The sequence below is a fragment of the Podarcis tiliguerta genome (assembly GCF_965153285.1).
Source record: "Podarcis tiliguerta genome assembly, chromosome: 4".
Taxonomy (NCBI): Eukaryota; Metazoa; Chordata; class Lepidosauria; order Squamata; family Lacertidae; genus Podarcis; species Podarcis tiliguerta.
Window position 1 is genome coordinate 94,698,376 of NC_139537.1, and position 22,260 is coordinate 94,720,635.

Below are 22,260 nucleotides of genomic sequence, written 5' to 3' on the forward strand. Positions count from 1 at the left end.
TGACACACACAAACAAATGCTTTTAGGCACTTTTTATTTTCAAAAAAAAAGGGGGGTCATATATATATATATATAAAGCATCTCATTCTCTTTCAGTAACGATACAGCTGTTTGCTTGATCATTTGCATAGGATATATCGCCATACAAAAATAAGGACAGGGAGTGGGGCAGAGTAGCAGGGTAAGAGCAGCAAAACAATATGCTTGTGTTTTTTCTTTTCCAGGATTAAACATCTGAAGCCTTACAAAAAAAAATATGTACATCTTTTCCCATCATCTATTTACAATTAAGAGCAATGCTTTTTTTTTTTTTAGAAAAAAGCTATAAACAACTTTAATTTATCAAGTTTGTGGAAAATTTTCTAAAAAAAAAAAAATCTCTACCATATACCACAAAAATAAATAAAAGACGCAAACAATAGTCTGAACAAAGTTCTGCTTCGAGGCCTTTCTCCCCTCCCCCCCCTTTTTTTGGCATGTTGATTAGTTAACTTTAGTTTCTACCCTTTGGTTGACAGCATGACATTGCAGCTCAGCGGCTGGGATGCAGAGAAGCCCCAAAACCCCAGGCAAGGGCTTCTGAGACCACACTGGGGTGTCTCACCTCGTGCCAAAGGCAGCACTGCGCACAACTTCAGAACCCTCTACCCTCAGATCTTAGGCTCCAAGACATGCACAATGGGAAAGAACAAGGAAATAGGCTAAAAACTTATTAAAAACAAACCGGAGTTTCTAAAGCAGCTTGTTAATTAGCTGTTAGGAAGGGGGAAAGGCTCAGAACTCCGCTGCAAAGGAAAGCTTGCCTTGCAAATCACCTCCCCATGGAACTGAATTGCTTATGGTGCAATCTGACCGTATCCTACAACTTAATCTCCTCCTCTGTTGCTCGGAGTCCAGCATTAAGGACCTGGTTGGCAATGAAGGATAAGGCTCAGAATAATTTGTGGTTTTCTGGGGAAACCTGGAAGTGTATCAGGGGCTCAGTCAGGGTGAAGATCTGTCGTGGTCAACACGCTTCCTTAGAAGGCAGCTCATCTGATCATTACTAATCTTCCCTTGGGAAACACAAGGAGTATTGGCTGTGCTTCAGGGCATTCGGAATTCCTTGAGCAACCAAGAGGCCAGGACAACACTCCATGTAAATTGGCTATGAACCCTAAACCATGCCCCAGGCTCTGCAATGGAAGAGCAGGGCTTCTTCAGCAGAGAAGTCAATGTGGCAAAGATTCCCTGATTGCTGAAGTTCACATCTCTCTTCTTTTAGACTTATTTTTACTCTTTAAGACTTTAACCCAGTCTTCATGAAGGTCTTCAACGTTCCTGCCAAAACACAAGTGGCTCAGATTCTGCCAAGCATACTCTCCAACACCCAAGGTGGCCCTGCTACATCTGCACAACTTAGCAGTGAACCTCAATCTGGTGTCAGGTGGCGAATTGATGCAACTGAACAAGAAAAAGAAATGTTCCCACAGCGTGTCTCCAAGGGAAATAATTTAACACATTCTCCTGTTTTAAGAAAGCACTCCCAAGAACTGCTTCTTTCAAAAAGTGTTGCCTAAGATGTCCACCAGGAATATATGTTGGTCAAACAGGACTATGCACTGAATAGGCCAACCTGTTGACAGGTGGGGTTAGGGAAGATGGAAAGCCCATGAGAGAGAGATTTGCCCTTCCTGAAGAGACCAGAGTGGCCATACTAATAACAGTAAGTTCTGGTGTACATGATTATTTACTCAGTTTATATCAGGCATAGGCAAACTCGGCCCTCCAGATGTTTTGAGACTACCATTCCCATCATCCCTGACCACTGGGTCCTGTTAGCTAGGGATGGCGCGAGTTGTAGTCCCAAAACATCTGGAGGGCTGAGTTTGCCTAGGCCTGGTTTATATCCTGCCCTTTCTCCTGAGCAAGAGGTGGCACAGGAAGAATTCATACAGGATTTGTCTATATAAACGAGGACCTGAATAGCAATCTCAGCTACAATCTAGCAAAGATTTTAGGTCTCAGATTCTAGGAAGAGACCTCAGCTGCAACTCTACATTCACTTGGGAATAAGCCCCACAGAATGCAATAGAACCTACTTCCAAGTAACTATACATAAGCACTGTTAAGAGCACACATTACTTTGTCCCACTGAAGCCAATTAGACCTGGAAGTGCTCAGCTTTTGTCAGGATTCAATCCATTGAATCTGCCTGAGGCAGCAGTCTTCAAAGCTAAGGTGTAAGAAGTAAATAAACAGAGTGGGACTTCTTTGCAAGCAAACATGCACAGAATTGTTCCATGGGCAAACCGCTTGTCACAGTGCACAGTTTACTCTTATGTATCTAACTGTCTTGTGCTGCTTGCTAGTACTATTTCCATTACTGCCTCTGAAACAGATTAACCTGTGAAATTTTATGCTGAATTAAAATTAAGTTTGAAAGGGCACCACTTGGTTATTATTTTTTAAGTGGAACTAGTCACAGATCATTTTCTGAAACCCAGGAGAATGGACAGAACCATTACTCTTGAAGACAGAACACTGCTGAAAGTTCACGCACCAGACTTTCTTTTTCCTGTTCGGTTCCGACATTCAAAATTCACCCTCTTTTGTGGTTCAACTTGTCTTGCCTTCATTGTCTTCTGATCTAGGTAAGATGGTGGAGCCATTGGTGTGGTGAGATGCAAGGCAGAAAAGGGAATTTCAACAGTGGGGGGCTCGTCGCTCAAAGGGCAACACAACACGGATTTTTTGCTCTAGGCAACAGCATTCTGACTGATAGTTCCTTCCCCTCAATTTAAAATGGGATGAGGTTTGAGTATGAGCAGGAGCACTGCCAGCTACACTCTCATCCTGTCCTCAGCTATGGTATATTGAGCTAGATTCCAGCAGCAGAGAACATTCCCTCTCAGTGTTAGAACTCCAATTTTACAAAACGTGTTTATACTTTAATAAGAAAGTTTATGCTTTTTGGGGTGGGATTACAGCATCATTTACATTTTAACTAGCCAACTTTGGGGGAGGAGAAACTGCAGTATCCTTTGCCTTTGCGAAAGCTACAAGTCGTGTCCCAGCCGCTGCCGTCCCCCAGATCCATATTACATAGACAAATACACAGAAAGTTTCAGTACACATTATCACTAGCTGCACCAGGAATGCCACACACAAACAGGTGGCGTGCATTTGATACCAGAACCTGAGCTGGGCCTGCACATATAGATCAAACAGGCTACAAACCACACCAGCATCAGATTCCCACAGACCCCTTTCCATTCTCCAGAAGGCTGATCAATGCAGCTTGCTTGAAAGGGCTACATGCACACTCAATACAGTTGAATCGGGGGCAAAAAAAATCCACACAGAATTAGATTGTACTGGTGTTGAACCAGCTTAGTGTTTTGATATTCTAAACCCACATTCTAAATCCTTCTTTTTAAAGCAATATTAAGTTTAGCTTATAGTAAGAGGTTTAACATTATGTATCAGATCCACCCTTGTTATTTAAGCTCCTGGCAGTTGCTTAACAGTTCATATTTTGCAAATATTTTGTACTTGTAAAACATTTTAGGGGAGGAAGCGTGATCTGTTTTGAATTCTCAGTGCATCACATCTGTGTGAACAATAACAAAAGCTATTGAATGGCTAGCTCATTATGTGAAACCAAGGCGGCTAACTTTTTTTGAGAGGTATTTTAAAAAGATGGTTCAATTTTTAAATGTGCCATATTAAAACTGTCCGAAGTAAGATGGTTGCTACTTTTCCCAGCTGATTTCTAGAAAATCCTTTTGTAAGAAAACATTATAAGCTGATCTGCATATTTACAAAATCTTTGTCATAGCAAACATGCAACTTACAGAACATTTTGTTCTATGGCTATTTATGAATTTGTATATATATATATATTTCATCTCCACAGAAAAAAAACTTTTTTTATAAAATATAACAAGTAATAAAACATCCAGTAAAATTCTGACAGAAAATAAATGGTGGCTTGTCCTCTTAGATTCACTTAGCTGTAAATTAAATTAGTTTTCCTAAACACTGCTTACCAGAGCAAGAGTGTCTTGGTCAAGGCCCCAAAAACATAGATTCCAGAGCTTTTGAGACATAATACTTACATTTAGGGACACCTCGTCATGTTATATTTTGCAGATGTGAGCTGGGGCATTGCTATATAACATACTTTAATCAGCTCCATACCAATTAACTGTCTTTGCTTTCCTTCAAGGAATCCTGGGGAGCATAGTCTGATCTGTCACAGATTCCTCATCACAAAACAGTCCCCAAGAGTCCCCAGGAAAAAGGTTATGGGCATTAAATACCTGTGGTGAAGATACATCCATAGACACTTGTTTACATCCACAGACAAGAGGAGCTTGCCAGACTGCATTAGCTGTCTTTGTACTTCACAGTAAGCCATAAATCACAGCTTATCATGAATGAGCAGAGTCGTCTTGTGTGTTTGTTGACCACTCCTCAACTGGCACATGTGGGAACAACACAAACCTTGCTTACTGTGCCACCTGAAGCTGGGACCATGGTTTGTAGGAACAAACCACGGTTCTGGGTTTGGAAAACACGCTAAGCCATGGTCTGCGGTTTGTTTCTTCTGCTCACGCAAGCGGAGTAGTGAAGTAGCAGTAGCTGGGAAGCAGACATGGCCACACTGCTTGTTCACGGCTTACTGTGATTTATGAACCTAAGTCGCCATGTGGTAAAACAGGTAACAGCAAAACCCTGGCTTCCCGACACATGTGTTTAGCCAAAATCTGGGAAATGGCTCCCATGACTGCACAGAAACCACACGCTTGTACAACCTGTTCTGGCAAAATGTTTTTCCCTATGCGTATATGAAACGGATTAATCCTATCTGCAAAATATAGATCATGGTAGGGAGCCCTGAGATGACATCTGTGAGGGGCTGAAGTCAAATGCGTGAAGAGTAGGTCACGTGGCCGTAACATGGTGAAACCATCAGTATTGTGACACAGTGTCTTCCCTGTTTCCTCATAAATATACAAAATATACACTTCCAGTTTCTTTCACAATTTTTCCTCTTTTAAAAATGGAGAGCAGTTCATATGCAGTCAAAACACTTAAGCTAATTCTAACTGAACGTGTATATATACTTTAACCGAGTCACTAGGAAGTTGCATAGATACCAAGAGCCTCATGGAAAAGTCCAGCCTAGTTCTGATGTCTCTTCATGTGCAGAGCCAAGTGGTCAGACCGAGAAAAGCTGCGACTGCACACGGCACACTGGAAAGGTTTGGCCCCAGTGTGCTTTCTGTAGTGGCGGGTCAACTCGTCGGAGCGCGCAAATCTCCAGTCACATCCTTCCCATGTGCATTTGTATGGCTTCTCTCCTGGAAAGAAGAAAAAGAAAAGCACACAAAAAATTAGTCACCACTCAGTCCAATACCAATAGCCAAATTCCAATCCAACTGACAAGGTCATAAAATGCTCCCTGCATATAGCGAGCTAGCACATCAGCAGAGAGAGCTACGGCAACCTGCTTCCTTATGTGTTAGGTTTCCAGGCGCTGGGATATATCTACGAGGCAGAGCAGTCAATAATCTGGCGCTCCCACTTGCGGTGCAATGTGGGACGGTCCACTACTCTGTTTTTGCACCGTGTGTGGATCGATGCTCAAGGCTCCTTTTGCAGCATGGGAGCTGCTGCAGTGCTCCCACTTCTCACATTGCTCGCATCAGAAGCCTCCAGCTTGAAACCGAGACACCCCAAAAGTGTGAGAAAGAGAGGCAGCAAGGACTCCTCCTCCATGTTTGGGGCTTCTGGCATTCAAGTATCACGGGAAGGAAGCCTCAGCTTCCACACTACCAACCCACCCATAAATTTCTTGAAGTCCTCAAGTGTCTTTTCACAACTAGCCCTGTGCAATTATGAGTACATTTAGAAAGGCAGAGGGCAACACAAGAACCACCCCGCTGGATCAAACCAAAGATCATACAATCATAGAGTTGGAAGGGACCCCAGGGATCATCTTGTGCAGAAAACGGCCTTGGTCCAGTATACCTGGAGCATCTCCACCCCCGTTGTTCAGCCCGGATGCTGAGGTCCAGTACCAAGGGCCTTCTGGCAGTTCCCTCACTGCGAGAAGACAAGTTACAGGGAACCAGGCAGAGGGCCTTATCGGTAGTGGCACCGCCCTGTGGAACGCCCTCCCACCAGATGTCAAAGAGAAAAACAACTACCAGACTTTTAGAAGACATCTGAAGGCAGCCCTGTTTAGGGAAGCTTTTAATGTTTAAGAGGTTACTGTATTTTAATATTCTGCTGGAAGCCGCCCAGCTGGGCAGGGTATAAATAATAAAATTAATTAATTCATCATCATCATTATTATTAAACCTCTAATTAAAAACCTATCAAGGAAGGAGAGTCCACAACCTTCGGAGGCAGACCGTTCCACTGTCAAACAGCTCTTACTGTAAGAGTTTTTCCAGTTGTTTATGCCAAGCAGCCAATGAAATGCCTATGACGAGGCTGCAATGCAAGGTATCATGGCAACAGTCCTCCTTTACTGGCTCTCACCATCTCTATCAAGACATATACAAATGTACACATGGAATGCCTCTACAGCCACCAATTTTTAATCATTTCATTGTCTCCTGTGTAAATGAGAGAGCCATGAGTGACAACAGGCTTCAAATCTCATCTTCACTTCAGACTCTGTGAAAGCAACATGACACCTGAGAACCTGGGGTCTAGACACCTTGAAGCTAACTCTTTCGCAGGGCTGCTTCAAAGGCAAGCAAGATTGTAAAAAAATGCGCTAAAACACTTCTTAGAAATATCTAGATGACAGTCTTACGACCTCAACATCAGGGGACAGGTGTACATTATTCCAGTTATGTATACAGACACCAGAGATGTCCATCATACAGTTTAGCCCAAAATGTACACTAGAATTGCAGGCATCAACCCAGAAGAAAGTTTGTTTACTGAACATTTCAAGGAAGACAGAAGAGGAGGACGGAGGGAGGAGAGAAAGAACAAAAGACATTAAAAGACAAGTATTACCAAAGCAGAAGTACGCCTTCAAGAAAAGTAGATGTAAACACAAAGTCTACAATCCAGCTAAAATATGTTATGACTAAATCCAATTGAAACCAGTGAAACTAGTTAGTTTCATAAGCCCCATTGAAAGCAATGGGACTTAAGTTAGCTGCAACGTTTAAAAACTTGTTCCGCCGGTTCAGTCACAGCAAATTCTAGCTGAATTGTGTGCTTTGCGTTTACATCCACTTTTCTGGCAGGTGTACTTCACTCTTGGTATTGTGTAGAAAGAAAGGATGCGATGAAGTGGAACAAGGAGACCAGAATTTGTTTAACTAGGAACCAAGGAAAAGGGCACAAAAACTATGTACTCATTAGTCAAAGGGAGGCCTTTGTCTGTAGGACTTTTCAAAGCTTTTTCTTCCCTCCTGCAATCTAGCGACTTGTCTCAGTATGTGAAAAGCCAGATTCTCAAGCAAACCAGTTCTGGGCCTGATTTGACACCCAAAACTTTTCCTGCAGCAACAGATTAGAAAGTGGGATTCATCCAGCCAAAGTATACTTTTAACAGGAAGAATCCGCTCCAAAATGTTTCTGATTGATGGCCTACTGTTAGCAACGCAAGTAGCCGGCTATTCTGAGGTGACAAGTACCTGCAATTCCCAGTGTCTTCAACTGGCACGTATGATACTTAACACCTCCAAAATTTTGACCACAGATTTATGTAAGTGCCCAATATAGATTTAATTGCACGGCTTTACACAGTCCCTTTGGAACATGTTGTCGCAGATAGCTAAATATATGGCCATTTAATTTAGTACCCTAAGTGGGGTATTTTTAATCACACCTATAAAATTTGTAACTATTTTTGTTGAAATTATGAGAAGAGTATTCATAGAAAGTTAGGCCAGGGGAAAAGATTTTTCCTCCTAAGTATGAAGGAATTTGTTCCAGGGAAGTTTTATTTATGTGGCTAAACCTCAGTCATTTGAAGATCACGATCATTTCTATAGCTTCTGTTGTACATTATACAAAAGTGAACAGAGATTGTGAAAGGCTTTTTCTACGATGCAGTCATCATCTTAGGGTGTGACCTGACAGCAACCTACAATGTTTCTCAAACTTCGAGTCTCCAGCTGCTGTTGGACTACAATTCCCATCATCCCTAGGCTAGCAGGACGAGTGGTCAGGGATGGGAGTTGTAGTCCAACCACCGCTGGAGACTCGAAGTTTGAGAAACACAGCAAGATCTGCCAAGGTGAGCGGGTTAGGATCCAGCAGATCTCTGGCTGTGCGGGAGGTTCCTGACACAGGTGGGCTATGCTGGCATAACTCCCTCATCCTCAACTCAGCGGGAGATATACCAGTTTATTCCACCCACCCTGCCACAGCTAGCACCCAGCTGGCTGAGCTGAACAGGGAAGGTCTGAAGTGAACATAAGCCCGAAAAATGGGGTGTTTTGTGGATGGGATTGGGAATGGAGAGGAATAGGCTGGATCCTAAGTCTTGAGTATGTGACCTGGTAACCCCGCGCAAGTTAAGCTGGCAAAAAGGATGGTGTAGCTCAAACATTATTTCCAAGGTTCGTTTCCCCTCTGCCAGGCTTGGACCAACTCAGACATCAGCTCTCGCCTTACACCAGCTTCTTGTGTGTAGGATTGATCCCTTGGGTTCTCACAACAGCACAGGGAACAATAAATCTCTGTGAAAGTGCGAGAATCACAAGACTGCCGTTTTCCTCCAGCCAAATAACTGCCTCCACGCTGAAAACTAGCATGCGAAGGCAACAGGAAGGAGGCCAGGCGAACACCAGAGAGGGTGGATTTCTAAGTATGGGGAATGTTTTGGGAGAACTCAGCCGCATGTAGCCACAGAAAGGACATTGCCCCAAGTTCCCTACTTTTTCATGGTAGACTCCTTCTTTGCCCTCACTGGCTACATCCTACATATGCTTCAGGTTACAGACTCCGCTAACCCAGAAATAGGGTTAAGAACTTTGCTTCAGGATGAGAACAGAAATCGTGCTCCAGCGGCACGGCAGCAGCAGGAGGCCCCATTAGCTAAAGTGGTGCTTCAGGTTAAGAACAGTTTCAGGTTAAGAACGGACCTCCAGAATGAATTAAGTACTTAACCCGAGGTACTACGGTACACACGTTAATCCAACTTTGGTAAGTGGGCCTTATTTCCATCTAACAGTGTTCAGGATTGCTGTCTTGGTTGGGGATGAAAAACTACGGGATAAAAACCTCAATTCTTATAGAAAAGGTAGTTTATTTCTCTAGGGGAAGGAAACAGCAGGATGTGCATCGGACAAAGAAATGTTGTCGCCCTGATTTTCTCTGTCCTGGATGACTCAACTAAATTATTGTTCTTCAATATGGCGGCTGCTCACATTGGTGTCCTAGGACTATGAAACACTCGATGATTTGTTGGTGCTCCCGCCATTCAGAGGCCCAAGAGGAGTTCCTCTCATTCTTACGGCAGGAACACCAGAGAAGCAGCCAAACCGAGTTCAGACATCCTCCACACAAAGACAACATGTTGCAATGTGAAATGCAATTCTCTAGACGACGCAGCACACAAATCTGAGGGCTTGAGCAAGATCGCCAATTAATATTCTGCAAGCAAATTACACCTCAGAGAAGCCACCAGAATTATGCAGCTGCTTTTGGACAAGGTGTACTCCAGCATTTTCGGTGCTAGAACAGCATTTTCTCAAGCTGGCAGTAAGGGAGACACACTCTGAATTGTTAAAAGCAAACCTTGTCAAGTTTGGGAGTTACGTATGCCTCTGATTTTGAGTGGATAAGAAGGACTTTTCCTCAGAAAGGTCCAGCCTCTGTATCTGATTGTGACATTAATAAATTACTACTTCTACTACTACTACTACTATTCTGGATAGTCACGTGCAGGCCAGAATCCACCCCCACCCACCCTACTGCAAAATGGCGTCCAACATGCGATGGAGAAGAGGGACTGCAACACTGAACTACAAAATTCTAGACCTTTGAAAGCACTGTGGACCTCTGAGTATTGTTTTTAACTAGCCAGGGCTAGTTCTCACTGAGCTGCTCCACTTTAGAAAACAGGGGCAGGTCTGCAGAATTCAATGCTTCTTCATACAAGGAAATGCCCTCTAATGAGGAAACATGTCATGGAGCCTTCTGGAAACCTGGTTTGTCATCTAAGTGGATTCTTTTTCCATTTTTAGGAGGAGTTGGGGGGGTGGACATTCCGTCCTAGGGCACCCTAGCCCAGACATGGGTTTTTCAGCTCAGTGAAAGGTGGGCCTTAAGTTTTTCTGAATTCCCACTTATATGGTGACCACAGAAACAAGGTCCCGGGTTTTGTGATGACTCATAGCAACTGTTTGTTTATATGTATATAAAACAATACCTAAATACAAGCCTGCTATACATATAAAACAAACGGTAATACTGTTTAAAGCCACGTATACAATACATATTGCCAGATAAGAGTCAGGTACACTATGTATTACTTGACTCATGTAAGTAACAGCATTTTCCTAAAAGAAGGATGGAAAACACTATGAAAGATCAGGTGACTATTTAGGTAGGTGAAATGAAACATCTAAGAGCTTTTGAGAAAGAGCAGAAGAACATCACTGCACATACTTCTTGGCCATTAAGCCAAGAGAAAAATTTGACCCAAGTTCCACACACAAAAACTGCTTCAAGTTATTTTAAAACTTATTCCATTTCTTTGCTGTGCTGGGCTATAAGGGGCAGAGGAATCCGAGGTTAACAAGATTTGTTTGCTTAAAAAGCAAAGAGACACTGAACCCTTTATTCGCTATTTTTATGGGTTACGCAGTAATGCAAGCCTAATGACTGCACAAAATACAGAAGCTGCAAAGTTTCAGAAAAATAGTTGATTCTTCTCCAGAAAATTTAGAATGAACATCGAGAGGCTGTGAAACCCAAGAATGCCATCAGTCATCAAATACAACCGTGCTGGAACATGGTCTCTGTATTAAAACAGCTATTTCACTGTAAAAAGGATTAAAAAAGAAAGAAAAAAGTCTCTAAAGTACCAGCAGAACTCCTCCACTTCAGAGCAGCTTCCACAGAATTTGTTAAAATGTCAACACTGCTCAACTAAAACAGCATGGAGGAAACTGGTACCAAGTTCTGGCGAAGCAGCAACACTCCAGCCCTTTCTTCCCAAGCCAGAAATATTATACACATCACTTCTGGGAAAACAGAACTGCTTTCCTTTTAAGTTATGTTTCAAACAGGAGGGTTTTTTCCCCCCTCTCTTGCTCTCTTCATAACTTTAATTGGATTTTTGCATCATCTCACAGATTTCAAATATTTTGTTAGGCGCGAGTTGATCACCCAGTGTATTTTAAGCCCTTGAAATTGCTCATGTGCACCCCGTCTTGCAAGTAGATTTATTTACTTTTATTTTTTAAAGAATACAAAAAACACAGTTTGGAAAGCATGTGGAATACATTTATGTTAAACTGTCGGTTGAACACCAACATTTGGTTTGGAATCACTTTAGAACAAGACCACACCGTACAAGATAAGAAAAGGAAACTCAGAAAAATAATAACCATCTACATTCTCCTTATTGAGAGACTACTGGTGCTACAAATAACACACATCTTTCTTTTGATGTACCCTGAAGATGAATGCTGAAGACTACAGCGTCCCACATCCAGATCTTCCATTTCCACGCAGTATCCAACCCTAAAGACCAAAAATATCTTCTTGGTGCCATAGAACTACCCGTGCTAAGTTTCAGCTACTGAACCATGCTGAGATAGACTAAAAATACGTTACATGCTTTTGCCCTGTAAATGATATCACAATTTCTGCTAGGATGTTGTTTTATCAACAATGGATGTTGTCATGGGTGCTAGAATTCAAAATTAGGAGAAGCAAGTTCTGCAACGGGAAATTCCAGCTTTGGGGTGAAATGTCAGGTGTTTCTGCGTTCTTCTAGTCCCAAGATTGCATTTCTAGGAAATTTCTGTTGTGTGGTTTTTGGTCTTTGCATTTTTTGGCACAAACGAAAGATGGGAAATTGGAACACAGATAGTGGAAGTGGGGGAAATATCAGGTACTTCTGGGGTAAAGGAATGCAGAGGCCAGGAAAAGGTTCCAGCTCAGCTTCTCTTCTCTCAACTATGAGGGCTGACTTTTGAAATAAGGTGTGCTTCTAATCTAGATTTAGAGAGCAGCTTTGTGGGGAGCAGGCGGAAGAGGCAGAATTCTGAGAAATTAAAGAAGGGTGAATGAGGTGCCCAGCTTAAAGAGCACAGAAAACACATTTGGGAAGTATCTGGTCAAGTCTCCTTCTTTCAGATCCCAAGATCAACTTTTTAAAAGTAGGGCTGACAATTTTCCCTTCCCTTTTCAGTTAGATTACTGATCTTTAATTATTCACTCTAATCTAAAATTGTTCTAGCTAGGTGTCGGTAAACCCCCCGTTATTCCAAAAGCTAAAGAATGGATGAATAAAGCTTTGGCAATTTCAGAAATGGATTCACAAAGCAATGAAGAGGCAATTTCAGGAGGTACCACTTATACCTTCTGAAGTTCCCTATTTTATACAATAAATTAAAGATACAGGAGCCCTCCCTGTCTTTTTTCTTCTGGTCACCCTCAGGGAAATAATCCAAGCAAATCCAGCTGTAAAACTTGTAGACTGCTGCTGAAAGAGAGGGGGAGAAATAACCTTGTTCAAAAAAGTTTTTAAGACAGGTGGACCAGATTTAAAGTCCCATCTTAATGCAGTACTAGAAACTCCCATGGCAACCAAATCTTTGAGACAGGTTGAACTGGAAGCCCAAAAGTTCTGGGTTCAAATCTAGCCAGAAAGTTATGAGTTCCAATTTCATCTCTGTCATGAGGCAATAGATTAGCCTTTGCCAAACCTCTGCGCCTTTCAGCTTCTATAGCATAGGGATAGTTCTGACTTTGTGTGGGTGACAGATGCATTTGAAGCGCTTTAGAGAAGCACTATTTGAATGTTAAGTATTGTTCCCTCTATTTTACACCACACCTGTTACATATCTAGGTAGATTGTGGAGCATAATCTTTCGAAACACCTGTCTGCACTCGATGGTCTGTCTACCTCTGGTGAACTGGACTCGCATTTTTCATTTTGGGTGGGACAGAAGAGCAACAACTCTGCTTCAGTCTCCAATCAACTGCTGCACCGGGACTCAGCGCTCTTATTCCTAGGGCACGGCGAGTACAGTGTTTTCTTTTTAAATTTAACAAAAAAGGACCGTGCTTTAAAATAGATTCCACAGGGTGGAGTTTTGTTTTCTAGCGGACTGAGAAAGGGAGATTCAAGAATCCTAAAACAAAACATTTCGCATGCACACACACAAAGCAGAGTTATACAAACAGGACCAATAAAATAAGTTGCATCGGCAACAGGTAAAAAAGGGAAGTTTCTTCTGTTAATAAAGACCAGCTTGTCTCCCCACACACACCTCACTGCAGTTGTGAATAAAGTGTGTGTTCTGCTGAGAGGAAGAGGCTTAGAATAACTGAGTCACTTACGTGACTTCTATTCTCTTCCTTCATTGCTGTGTTTTTCTAGCTGCCTGTCACTCGTTCTACCTCTCTCTATTCCTCTATTTTGTGTCTTCATACGCATACCACAAAGATGCTGTCCTGTACCCACATACCTGGGCGTGTGGGATACAACTGAGCAGACATTTAGAGGACTACACCACTGACTCATTTGTTTCAGCCACCTCCTGCCCTTATTTTGCCTTCTCGTAGTCAAGTTGTTAGCTTTTCGTTTTCCTTCTAAACTAGACCGTGAGCCCATTGAACGTGGCCTAGTTTTTCCAAGCACTTCTGAAATAACCAACGTTCATTGTGTCTAGCGCAGAGTGTGGGCACGAAATGAGGTTAATCCAAAATAGCATTCTCTATTCATATATCCAACAGGAGGGAAGAGAAGAAATGGCTTGAAAAGCCCCAGTCATGCTTGAGAATGACAGGGATTATTCTAAGGGATTTTCCAACTCGTGCGCCAAAGAATGCCTTCACCACACAGAGCATTCTAGGGAATACTAGGATGGAAAACCACTGGCCTGCTAGGTGTTCTTGCATCATCCCTAGCCCCTGACCATGATGGCTGTGACCAGCAGAAGTTGTCTCCCAACTTCTTGAAAGCTACAGGTTCCATGTTGCCTCTCGGCTTAAAGGCCTCTGACCCAGGACAGCAGAAACCCTCCCTGCTTTCCTTTCATCCATCTAGAATTCAGCTGGGAGAGATGTCAAGAAGACATCCTCTCTCCTTTCACAAAGAAGAGCCCCTGACCAGTGATGGGGGCACCATCCAGTTACATAAATATATGGGGGAACTGTGGCCCTCTGGAAGATGTTGACCTACAAGCACCATCTGTCCTAGCCAGCATGCCCAACAGCTAGAGGGCGGCAAGTCCACCCCACCCATGTTAGAAAATGTCTAAGAAGAAGTCAAGATCCAAGTCTTACTGAAAAAAATTGTTATGGCTCCTACCTGTGTCTGTGTGTGTTTTAACTCCAATGTATTATCAACTACTGCAGGGATTGGGGGGGCCCTATAACTTGCCCCAGATGTTGTTAGACTCCCGTCATGCTGGCCAAAGCTGATGGGAGCTGGAGTCCAATAACATCTGGAGGACCATGGGTCCCCCATCCCACCCCCAAACTACCATAAAGGTAGCAAAGGCATCTACAAGATGCTGATCTAAATCCCCAAACTCGGCCCACCAGATGTTTTGGGACTACAACTCCCATCATCCCTAGCTAACAGGACCAGTGGTCAGGGATGATGGGAATTGTAGTCCCAAAACATCTGGAGGGCTGAGTTTGGGGGTGCCTGCTCTAAGGTAACAAAATGGATGCAGGAAGACGAGTTTGCAGATCTTGTTTCCATCCCACTCACCCTGTTATTGTGCTACGGTAGTAATCCCCATGAGGAAGACATTCCTAATGAAATTTCTCCTGGCTGAAGTGTACTCCTGAAGCCATGGAAAGGCATAAACCGAAAAGTGTCACAACAGGAACTCTGCCACTTAAAGAAAGGCAGTGTGGTATAGTGGGAAGAGTGTTCATTCAAATTCCCTCTCAGCCACAGAATGCACTAAGTGGCCTTGGGCATGCCATTATCTCTTGGCACAATCCGCCGCATAGGGTTATTGCAACTGTAAAGTGGGATAGCCCCACAAAAGCCAAACTGAATTCTTAACAGGAAGGTCAAGAGACAAGTGTGATAAATCTTTTACAGTAACCTGACGAACACTTAGGTTGTCAGTACAATGCATACAAGGCAACTGAAAGGAGTCTTGCACACACTTCTTATCAAGGTTGTCCACACCCATAGAGGCAAACAGAAACATTTACTGCAGTTATTGGACAACTAAGACAACAGAAGCCTATGGGAAATACGTTAGCCCTGAATGGGATCAGAAGCACCCGTTTCACCCAATTTACAGTTCAACACACACAAACCTTTTAAAATTCTAAACAGTAACCCAAATCATTTAACATTGTTTTGGGTCAAAAAGCAAGCCAGAACTTTCTTGCTGCTGGCGCATAGAAAGCTTGCAACTGCCAACTTTTGAGAATCAGAGCATCTCACCTTCTAGAAAACTCTGAAAATGTATAGAGAAACCTATTCCCAGCTGCAAACAGGATATAGAGGGCATTGTCTTCAATCTGGTCTCGTCAGGGAACGAGTTTTCCTCAACGTTGCTCAGATATTGGGATGTTCCCCCCCCCCTTCCCATACAGAAGCATGAAAATATGAACACATGTTTTTGAGAGGGGGAGCTATTTTGGTTCCAAGAAATGTATCAGGTACACATTGTGGGACTCACAAGTAGTGCACATGGGAACGTTACTTTGGATTGTACCAAAGTCATCTTCATCAGAGTGATTCCAGGTTGCTGCACCATATAACCAAAGAAAGGTATAGTTTTAGCAACCAAAGCTTATTTTTTTAAAATAAAAACACCCCCATCTGTTCTAACCAACGATGACCCTTAGTTTTTATAGGCCCCAATAAGCAGGCAGACAAAATTTAAACAGTCTCAAAATGAGCACACCATAGAGTATTTTCACCCAAAAAAGAAATAAAGCCTTAACACTTAAATTAAACGACACTGTCTCTATCCAATGATATAAGCATCCAGAACCCAGTTAGGCCTTTTAGCAAACACCACTCAGTGGCGTAGCGTGGGTTGTCAGCACCCGGGGCAAGGCAAGTAATTTGTGCCCCCTAACCCATGGATTTGCGCCCCCTAACCCGTGGGTTTGCACCCCCTAACCCTAACCCCCAGATGTTGCGCCCGGTGCGGCCGGCCCCCCCTGCACCCCCCACGCTACGCCACTGACACCACTTTGGTCTCACGGTGCAGGTGGGCCCAGTACAACTGGAACTCTGACGTTCTTTCATTCTCAATCCTACAGTGGCCAAATGACCAGAAAATATCAGCAAGGCCTGCTCCTGTGCCATTCAATGCAGCTCAATTTGCAGAAAGCAGGAGGTGCGCGATGCTCTGTTACCGTCTGCAGATGAAACTGCTGTTAAAATACACTGGCCAACCCAAACGTTGGCACAATGGCTTGACAAACCATCCCCATGAATAAAATACCTGCTTCTCCATCATTCAATCAGATATTTGGGTTTTGCATGTCCATCCTTTTGGAGTCGATTATTATCTCCATTTTACAGAAGAGGAACTGAATGAGGACCAAGCGGGTGAGATGTTTTACCAGTTCCCTATTCCCACCCACAGGTTATTTCTGTTATCTCAAAAACGCATACAGGCATGTTGTCCTCAGCAGCCAACGAGAAGCCTGTCCCACTCTGAAGTCCCTTTTGTATCGAAAGTTGCCTGGAGAAAGCCTGGGATTATTGGAGAATCCCAACTGGCAGAAATTCTTCCCAGCCTAACAGTATAGTAGAGGCAAGTCTCTTTCCACCAGGCATACAAACACACAAAAGAGACTTGTCAAATTTTAAAAAGAGGATCTGTAATAAATCCACACCATCTGGCATGTGTATTTATATGTTCTGTACACAGGGAGAAGGTTCTCTCGTCTTTGGTTTGGGTTCCACAGCTGCTCAGCTGTGCTCTGCCATTTTCACACTTCACGCTTCAAAGATGGCACTTTTAGGCTGAACACCATCCCCTTTTCAATGGCAGTGTTTATATAGTTACGATTCAGAGACCACCACTCACTCGGTTTGAAGCAATAAAAAGTTAAGTCGAAAAATCCTCCTCCGATCTAGGCAAATCAAGAGCCGTTTGAGCACAAGACGTGCTTTCAATCAGAGATCATGTTAAATGTATTTAGCCGCCTAAGACAGGGTCCTTTTAAAACTGGAAGAATCTTCTATCATATGTAGATGAGACTTAACTTTGGGGCAGGGTGTTCGATAACTGCCACCTACCAAATAATGCTATCCCATCAACTTCAACTAATAAAAAGACTGCTTTCTCACAAGAGACCTGTGTGTATTTTCTTTGCAATCTAGCCTGATGAAGAATTCTGCAGAATTTGGAAGCTTGCAAAGGGCTGACATTTTGGCCGATCCTAATAAAAGTATTTCAGGCTTTTTGCTACTTATAATTTGATGACCCTAAACATTTCAAATCTTTCCTCACCCGGAGATGCACACCAGCAAGCAAGCAGCCTACAACATTTGCTTTAGAACAAATGAGGAGGCTGGGGGGGCCTTTGGCTTTACAGGTTATTGAACTACAACTCCCATCCATCCACAACCACTGGGAGAAGTGGAGTCCAACATCATCTGCTTCAGAGTGCAGAGTTGGTAACAACAGGATCCCAAGCGAAAGCTTCAGAATTTGTCGCAATTAAGGAGCGTCTAAGCAAATAATGACGATTCCTCTGACTCAGTCCCCATTTGTTTTCGTGAGGCGCTTTCAGAATTAACCGTGTTTACAGCTAGCAACAGCCTTCCTTATCAGGCATCAAATATCCTGGAACTGAAGCTTAATCCCTCTGAGAGAACAAGTGACATGCTTTCAGCAGACATTAGGCATTTAATTAAAAACAAAATTTTGTTGGTGGTCAGAACTAAAAAAAGCCTCGTTGGTGCTGGCACTGTTAAATCCATGATGGCAAATAAAAATGAGACACATGAGCAGTTCGCTGAGCCTCCTACCCCCTCCCCAAACCCCAAACCACACTGGTTTCTAAGGCAATAACTGGACGTAAAATGAAGAGCTGAAGCAGACGTAGGGTTCGTCAGCATCTGAATTCTTGAGAGCCACTTTATCTTCTAGGAGTCCAGAGGCTGACCTCTGCTGTACCAACCCATGCCAGCAGCTGGGATTTTTTATTTACCATGCTTTGATTAAAAATTTGATCAACCACTAGGAATCATACAAAAGTTTTGGGGAGGGCAAATTTGGCTCAGTTGTTCCTGATCTTGGACAGCAGAAACCTGCAACCAACAGGAAACACTTAAAAAAAGACAAAGTACACTGTCTATCTCATGTCTGCTCTGCTATTTTTCTCCCAAGGAAGGAATGGGTTTATAGAGCTCGTAAACATGGATGCCAAAGCATTTGCCATTGTTGCCCAATTACTTTGCGTTCATGCCTGTTGCACCCTGTGCTCCCCTGATGTTATTTCAACTTATACTCCATTTTCACCCTGTTTTTTATGAGGCAACAGACAGAAGGCTAGAGAAGTCCTTACCCACACCCAAAGTACACAAACCAATTGCCAATTGAGAGGGGAGGGGTCCGGCTTCCAGGTAAGAAACAGTGAGTTAGCAGAGATCATTAACAGCAAGACTGCACTGCAAACACTTATCCACAGTGAAGCGATATAACTTTGTATTACACATCTTGTGTTCGACCTGTTAGTACTGCATACTATTCATTAGTTATCAGAGGTAGCCTTACTCAGTTCAGGAATGCATATTCATTCCTCAAGGAAGGAGCTGTTTGATCAAGAAGTCCACATGTATGTTATTAGGTAAAGGTAAAGGGACCCCTGACCATTAGGTCCAGTCGTGGCTGACTCTGGGGTTGCGACGCTCATCTTGCTTTACTGGCCAAGGGAGCCGGCGTACAGCTTCTGGGTCATGAGGCCAGCATGACTAAGCCGCTTCTGGGGAACCAGAGCAGTGCACGGAAACGTCGTTTACCTTCCCGCCAGAGCGGTACCTATTTATCTACTTGCACTTTGATGTGCTTTCAAACTGCTAGGTTGGCAGGAGCAGGGACCGAGCAACAGGAGCTCACCCTGTCACGGGGATTTGAACCGCCGACCTTCTGACCGGCAAGTCCTAGGCTCTGTGGTTTAACCCACAGCGCCACCCGCGTCCCATGTATGCTATTACTAGGACCTAAAATGAAGGCATGGCTCTCTCCTATACAGAAATTGCATTTCTGCCAACAAAGGAAAAGCATGCCTACAGCCAGAGGCAATTCATACTTATGTTTTAAGGTTCCTTGTCCCAAGCTCATGAAATTAGGCTCTTCAGCACATTCACACTAAAGATGGTTTTTACAAAAGATTGACAGATTCAACACCTTTTGCCCCTGTTCTCAATTCACTTCCTGGTAAAAGCAGGAATCTTGAATTTGTTTATTTTCCTTGCATCCCATCCCTCTAAAGGAGACAGCCCAGAATTGCCAACAACCTCCCCTGATGTGTCAAGCAAGCAGCACTAAATCGTAAAATACAGTTAAAATAGCCAGCAATGAGAGAAGCAGGTGCCGTGACTGTACCATTCGACTGCCTCATTTCTTGCAGCGTGGAAAACCATAGGGCAGAGAAACAATCTCAGGAGGAAGGAGGCTGTTGGGGCTGGCCGCAAGATAGGGCAATAGGCTGCAGGCTAGACACCCATCATATCTGAATTCAAAGCCTTCCTCCATGACACACACAGACCTCTGTGATATTTACCCTAGTTTGACAGAGCTACTTGCAACGGTATAAGCTTCCGAAACAGATATGAAGCGATTCTCACTTGGATTGGGGCGTACCAGCATTCTAGTTGCCCACCAGCCTTAAGTCTTGGGCTGGCCAGTCACTTGTTCTCATTTCATCCTTCTTCCTACGAGGATTAAATGGAGGAAAGGCAGGCCATCTGCCTTGAGCCGCTTGGAGGAACGGTGTGATAAAAATAAACTTAAAAAACAGGTTGGATTCTAGAGGCTGTCTGAATAGTCTCTCCCGTCTACACTGGTTCTCAGACAACAGTTTCCTTTTAAGGTTTTTAAGAGTGCCTGGCTAGAGAAATCAAAAACCAGAGTTGAGGCAGATGTTTTAGGTGGCCAAGCCTTAAAAACTTTGGTAACGGGGATTGTACGCATCTTGTTACAGAAGTGCCACTTGGAAGCATTGAGGGGGCTTCCATTTCCCGGCAGCATATACAAGCTATATCTATAGATAGATGAAATAGTTTCTAGCATTAAGTGCAGAACTATTAATGGCAAGGCAAGCATGTGATCAACGAACATGTCTGCCCAGAAACTCCCAACACAGAAAGGCCCAGAGGCTGCTCAAAAACATCTTCCATACCAGATAGGGGAGCTAAGGAACGCAAATGGCGGCTTGCTCGCCCCGTTAAACAGGAGTTCACAGTGCAATCCTATGCATGTCTACTGCTAAGCTCCACTGAGTGCACTACGGCTCAACCTCAGGTAGACTTGTAAGTTTTAGGCTTACCACTGTACGTATGCAGACTTTGTATCAGCTAGTAGTAAAGTCTCTCACATCTGTGTTAGGGAGGACAGGGGTATTTCAGGATGACATAGGGCTGCACGATTCATGCGGCACCAGCAAAAGAAAAAAGAAAAAGCCATGCATCCTTGCTAGAGAGGTTTGCTAAATTTCTTGTTTTGTTATTGCTATTTGGAGCCTCCAAGAACAGGGAAGGGATATTTGGTGGCCACAATATGTGGTTGGGGGACTCCAGTCAGCTTTGTGGGTGACAAAGTTCAGGCTTGGGAGAGCAAGCAAGAGGGAGAGAGAGACAAACAAACCTCCAGGCAACTTGACCGATACACCTTCTTTACAGAAATTAACCTGAGTGCTTGCAAAAACACTGGAGAGCGATTTAGGGGGGGTCGCCTTGACTTATTTAGAAAGCTGCAGTTGCATTTGTATGAAACCTCTCATGCGCAAATGCTACGGCAGAAAAGTTAACTATTTATTTTTGAAAACCAAAATACAATTTGAATCCTTTTATTGACTTCTGGCAAGCAAGTTCAAGTCGGTCACCCTGCCAATAGCACCAGTTGAGGGTTTACGGCACAGCAGCCTATAATAAGGGTTTCTGTCCACGAGCGTGAAGGTTGCGTAACGTCAGTTATGAAACTAAAGTTATTGCCCACAGCCAATGGAGAAAGAAAGCCTTGTCCTGTGGCTTTGGAGAAAGTACTTTAGCACCAATTTCCCTCTGAAGCTGGGATGAGAACCTATGGCCTCACGTAAGGTTGTTTTCTTCCAACTCCAATTGGAAAAGGCCACAGTTCCCCATTCATGCTCTAGAAAGCAAGGACCAAATTTAGATTTAGATATCACCGGTATCTCGGCATTAGCATTAGAGGGACCGGGCTCAGGTGTGTCCAGCAAGCCAGTGGTTGAATGAGGCTCTGTGGTGCCTCATTCAACCACTGAATGAGAGCCAGTGTGGTGTAGTGGTTAAGAGCGGTAGTCTCGTAATCTGGGGAACCGGGTTCGAGTCTCCGCTCCTCCACATGCAACTCCTGGGTGACCTTGGGCCAGTCACACTTCTCCGAAGTCTCTCAGCCCCACTCACCTCACAGAGTGTTTGTTGTGGGGGAGGAAAGGAAAGGAGAATGTTAGCCGCTTTGAGACTCCTGAAGGGGAGTGAAAGGCGGGATATCAAATCCAAATCCAAACTCCTCCTCTCTCTGGATCCCATACAGTCGTACCTTGGTTTTTGAACAGCTGAGTTCTTGAACGTTTTGGCTCCCAAAGGCTGCAAACCCGGAAGTGACTGCTCCTGTTTGTGAAGTATTTTTGGAAGCCGAATGGCCGATGGTGCTTCTGCAGCTTCCGATTGGCTGCAGGAGCTTCCTGCAGCCAATCAGAAGCTGTGCTTTGGGTTCTGAACGTTTTGGAAGTCGACTTCCGTTTGACTTCCAAGGTATGACTGTGTTCTCCAAATTCTCTGGCCTCTCGCTCACTTTCAGGCATCAAGGCAGGTTGAGGTTTTTGAGCTTTGGCGATTTAAACCCCCAGATTTCTACAGTACGAGAAGAGTAG

The 22,260-nt window shown here is 43.7% G+C and overlaps 1 protein-coding gene across 6 annotated transcripts in view; it reads right to left on the reverse strand.

Annotated features, from left to right (window-relative positions):
* Window positions 1-17: 17 nt before the first annotated feature.
* KLF5 (KLF transcription factor 5) overlaps window positions 18-22,260 on the reverse strand; it is a 33,381-nt gene continuing 11,138 nt past the window's right edge. For 3 of the 6 annotated variants that reach the window (XR_014510073.1, XR_014510074.1, XR_014510075.1), the window contains exons 4-5: window positions 1,317-5,348; window positions 18-1,257 (exon numbers count right to left, since the gene is read on the reverse strand). Coding sequence is in view for 3 of the 6 variants with exons in the window: in XM_083435855.1 (XP_083291981.1) it covers window positions 5,170-5,348 (179 nt within the window). In the remaining 3 variants the exon portion in view is untranslated. Of the gene's footprint in view, window positions 5,349-22,260 lie in introns of all 6 variants that reach the window. The other 3 variants (XM_083435855.1, XM_083435856.1, XM_083435857.1) reach the window with 1 other exon arrangement.